This window comes from Argopecten irradians, chromosome 2, assembly GCF_041381155.1.
Source record: "Argopecten irradians isolate NY chromosome 2, Ai_NY, whole genome shotgun sequence".
Lineage (NCBI taxonomy): Eukaryota > Metazoa > Mollusca > Bivalvia > Pectinida > Pectinidae > Argopecten > Argopecten irradians.
In genome coordinates, this window is record NC_091135.1 from 50,691,879 (window position 1) to 50,696,092 (window position 4,214).

A 4,214-nucleotide genomic window follows, 5' to 3' on the forward strand; every position below is an offset into this window, starting at 1 on the left:
TGAACTGGGTCTGATAACGAACCAGGTTATGACGTAGTGAGGTGGAAGTTTAATCTAACTCACCATGTAAGCATGATGAGATACGGCAACACCATATTGACACTGGGTCTGCCCTTAAAAGGGGATATATAAACAACCGTAGTACTCGTCAAACATAGCCCATATCACACTCTAACAAATAAACATCGTGGTACTCAAGGGATCGTTTGTCCTGAAACTGACAAAGAGATCATCAATATATCACTATTTTCCAACTTGGTTTTAAATTTGAAATATTTCCTTAATGGCAAAATCTATTTATTCTATATATTTATATCGTGTTTGTGTTACTAGGAGTTGCACAATTGCGTCTCATGACAAATACTTTAGTCACAATTGATACATTTTTGATAAGGCCTTTCCTAAATTAAGTTAATCTAAATATAGCAACGGCTAATCCTTAAACAGTTGATATCATTTACGGTAAACAATTTGTTCTTATTTGGTCTGAGTCTTCCTTTAGTGAAGGAGAACCATTTTTGTATAAATGGTAGACATGGCTCCGATTGCTCGAAACAAAAGAGAAGACTTAAGTCAAATTTTATGTTTTTCTCCATACAAAGCTTATATGAACAATTTTGATTTAAGTCAATTTTTGACTTATCAATAAGTTTGTTTCGAGAAATCCGAGCCTGGTCCCCCAGGGGCCTGAGAGGCAGGGTCAATAATGGAAAATCTAATGCCTTCAAGTTGGTGGCTTGTGGTCTTACCCTGTAACAGGTGGGCGATACAGTCCCAGTTAATTACCTTCCTTTGTTGATGTTTTATAGAAAAATAAATTAAAATATATCTGTCAGATAAGCTGCCATTATATATTATATAATGGACTACCAATGTTATTCAGATAAATGGCATTGACTTTCATTCAATGCTACAGGTGTCATATGGACTAAAAATCTTAAATGACATCAAAATCTGGTAAAGTTTTCTTAACCTTATGAAATTGGTCCCGTTTAAGAGTAACAACAAGAGGTGTCTCCCCTTTCTCTGCTCTTCATTTCATCCCACTAGTATGATACTATTAAGTTGCGTTCTTTGTTCAAAGTATGAGTATTGTGTTGTCATGCAGAGCTATTGCAGCTAAACAATGGGGATTTGAAAACTAAATCATTGGATACCATGGTCTCCGACTGAATCAAATGATGTGCTTATTACTAAACCACATATAATAAATTACCATGCATTACTCATTAACAGAAATTTTCTTTTCAAATTAAATCCGGTAGTCTTAAATACATGTTATACTGTGAAACAAAGTGATAATAGCACTTACATTAGTATACCACTACACAGGTGTCTATGCTATTCACCAAATACTTTGCAAATAGTTTTTTTCTCAAACAATTTAACTTCTTGGAAATGATATGTTTGGAATAGCTGCAATGCATTATTGTGATTTAATTAAACAAACTGCCTTAATGACGGTCATACTCAACTTCTTCCATATACAATCGTGACAATATATGATGCGAAGGAGTGAAGAGACATTGGTTACACTCTATATTTATAATATATGTCGAGAACATGGAATAAACCTCCTGTATTTACTGAAGGTAACAATTTCAGATGTTATATGGGGCAGTAGGTGCCCTTAGCCTGTCCTAATGCTTAATAATGTTCAGTTTGTGGTCAGGGACATTATCCTGACTGTATAACGACTAGTATCACCTTAGTCTATATCCATACTATTGTCTCCGAAAATAGACAGCTGATGAGATTTGACAGGTGCGTTTGTACTTGTACTTTAGAGTTTTCGGTATTTATCCAGGAAGGAGTAGGCGTTTATATGCATATTTGTGTATGTGTTTCCACGTGTAAAAGATAAAGTCACTGTACGTTATACTTAAAACGTGTATTCTAAAAGGTCACTGTCTATAGTAATGCTGGTCACAATGTCTTATCGCTACAGCGTTGTATTATTAGTTATATAGTCAGTTACTGACCCCCTATAAAGGCATAGAGGGTCAGTAAGATTTATAGGGGGCGAGGGCGTATATTCTCGCTGAGTTAATCACTTAAAGTAATGCCGATAAATTAGCTGTAGAGTGAGGGTTGATAGATCTAAAGATACGAACCCCTCCATTTGTTTATGGTCGCAGTCAAGAAAACGCTTGAATTCTTACGTTTGACTTTCACCGCGTCATCAACTTTCAAACTGGCGTAGGGGAAGCAACTCGTATTTAAAAAATGCGTTTCATTTAACTTGAAGTATTAAAACGATTTTAAATGAATTTTACATAAAAAAATAATAAGTAAAATATATTTTTACGATAAAGAAATGGTATATTTAGTTGAAGAGAATGTGTTAAAATTTTGAAGCGAGGGCGACAGCCGCCATATTGCACCATAATAAAATTTACTGACTCCCCTATAAAGTATTAGGGGGTCACCACGTGACGGCTCTCCGTCAATCATTTGGGAACATTTCTGTCCGAGGTGCGATAAATGCCGTTATTGTTACGTATGTGTTATATGAGTTATAATCAGAAATCGAAAGAAAATAGGAATTTGATGAAACTAACGATAATAGAAGATACTCAAAAGCCAAGGTACAACTAGGGCGCTAACCTGATACAGAACGTTTCATGTATAATAGTCGAACGGTTTTTGAGATACTCTATAGCCTGAAAACGAAATAAAACTGTAGTTTTGTGTTTTCATAGAAATGGAAAGATTATCGAAAAATGGAAGATTTTCAATAGTAAAACGCATATTTAGGACACTAGTGCTAAAACGATTCATCGCAATACGAATTGAATCGCGATATTTGCTTGTCGATTCGATCTTTCGATACAGTCCTGCCGTTTCGGTTCGGTACGATTCAGTCCATGTAGTTTTTAGTCTAACGCTTGAATCTGTAAAACTCTCTCTGATTGGTTGATTATGAGACGTCTCGCCCAATCAGCGTACGTGTTACTAATCTAAACAGTAGTAGTCAGGCCTAAACAAGATGGAACCTAAACTTATGAATGTTCCTAAAAAATATTGTTCTAAAGTATGGGAACACTTTGGCTTTCGTTCTACTGCCGATAAAGACAAAGAAAAGAGTACATGTAAACTATGCTCTACAGATGTTTCTTATAAGGCCGGAACAACCTCCAATATGAAGAAGCATTTGAAAAGAAGACACAATATAGGTGATCTTGACGAGAAAACAACCACGCAGACATCACCGGTACAACTTGTAAAATCTGGAACACAAATACAAGGTCAGCCTAAGTTAACAGAATGTATTATTAACAAACTGGCATTTAGTAACAAAAGACGCATTACTATCACGAAAGCTGTAGGTGGATTCATATGTAGTGACTTACGGCCGTACAGTACGGTTTCAGGCGCCGGATTTCGGCATATGTTAAACGTGTTAGAGCCGCGGTATCAGATACCAAGTCGTAACTATTTCAGCAACACTATCATTCCTGAACTTTATAACACTGTGATGGATAGAGTCAAAACGAGACTAAAGCAGACATCTTCCATAGCAATCACTACAGACGCATTGACATCTCCTGCCACAGAAAATTACGTTACAATTACTAGGTATTTTGTCAATGATGATTGGGAAGTTGAGAACTATACACTTCAACCGAGGAAGTTTAGCGCTTCCCATACAGGTGTGAACTTAGGAAATGACCTAAAGGAAACTGTAGAAGCTTGGGAGCTGGAGAGGAGTGGTAGAGGCCCTGCAGTTACTACTGATAATGCTGCAAATATTGTGTGTGGGATGAGAGAGGCTGGTCTGAGCCCACATATGGGCTGTTTGCTCACACTGCCAACCTTTCTACTCAAAAGGGACTTAATATATCAGAGGTTGACAGACTACTCTGACGAGTAAGGAGAATTGTTGCATTTTTCCATAAGATCACATCAGCAACAGCACAACTGGATCTGATGCAAGTCAAACTGGAAATTTCTAAACATAAACTCATTATGGATGTGCAGACGAGATGGAACTCAAGTTTCGACATGCTAGATCGATATCTAGAACAGCAAGCTGCAGTCTTCGCAGCTCGCATGTCAAAAGAAGTGAAAAAACATGTCAAATACATCGTTACGCTGTCTGATGAAGATGTTAAGAACATCGAGGACATTGTTAAAGTATTAAAACCTATGAAGACAGTTACTACTTGTGCAGTGAACAAAACCCTACAGTAACCATGATCCATCCCCTGCAG

The 4,214-nt window shown here is 36.9% G+C and overlaps 1 protein-coding gene across 1 annotated transcript; it reads left to right on the forward strand.

Moving 5' to 3' along the window:
- Positions 1-2,989: 2,989 nt before the first annotated feature.
- LOC138316701 (E3 SUMO-protein ligase ZBED1-like) lies at positions 2,990-3,874 on the forward strand. The gene has a single exon (XM_069258362.1). The coding sequence runs from the start codon at positions 2,990-2,992 to the stop codon at positions 3,872-3,874; it is 885 nt and encodes a 294-aa protein (XP_069114463.1).
- Positions 3,875-4,214: the final 340 nt, after the last annotated feature.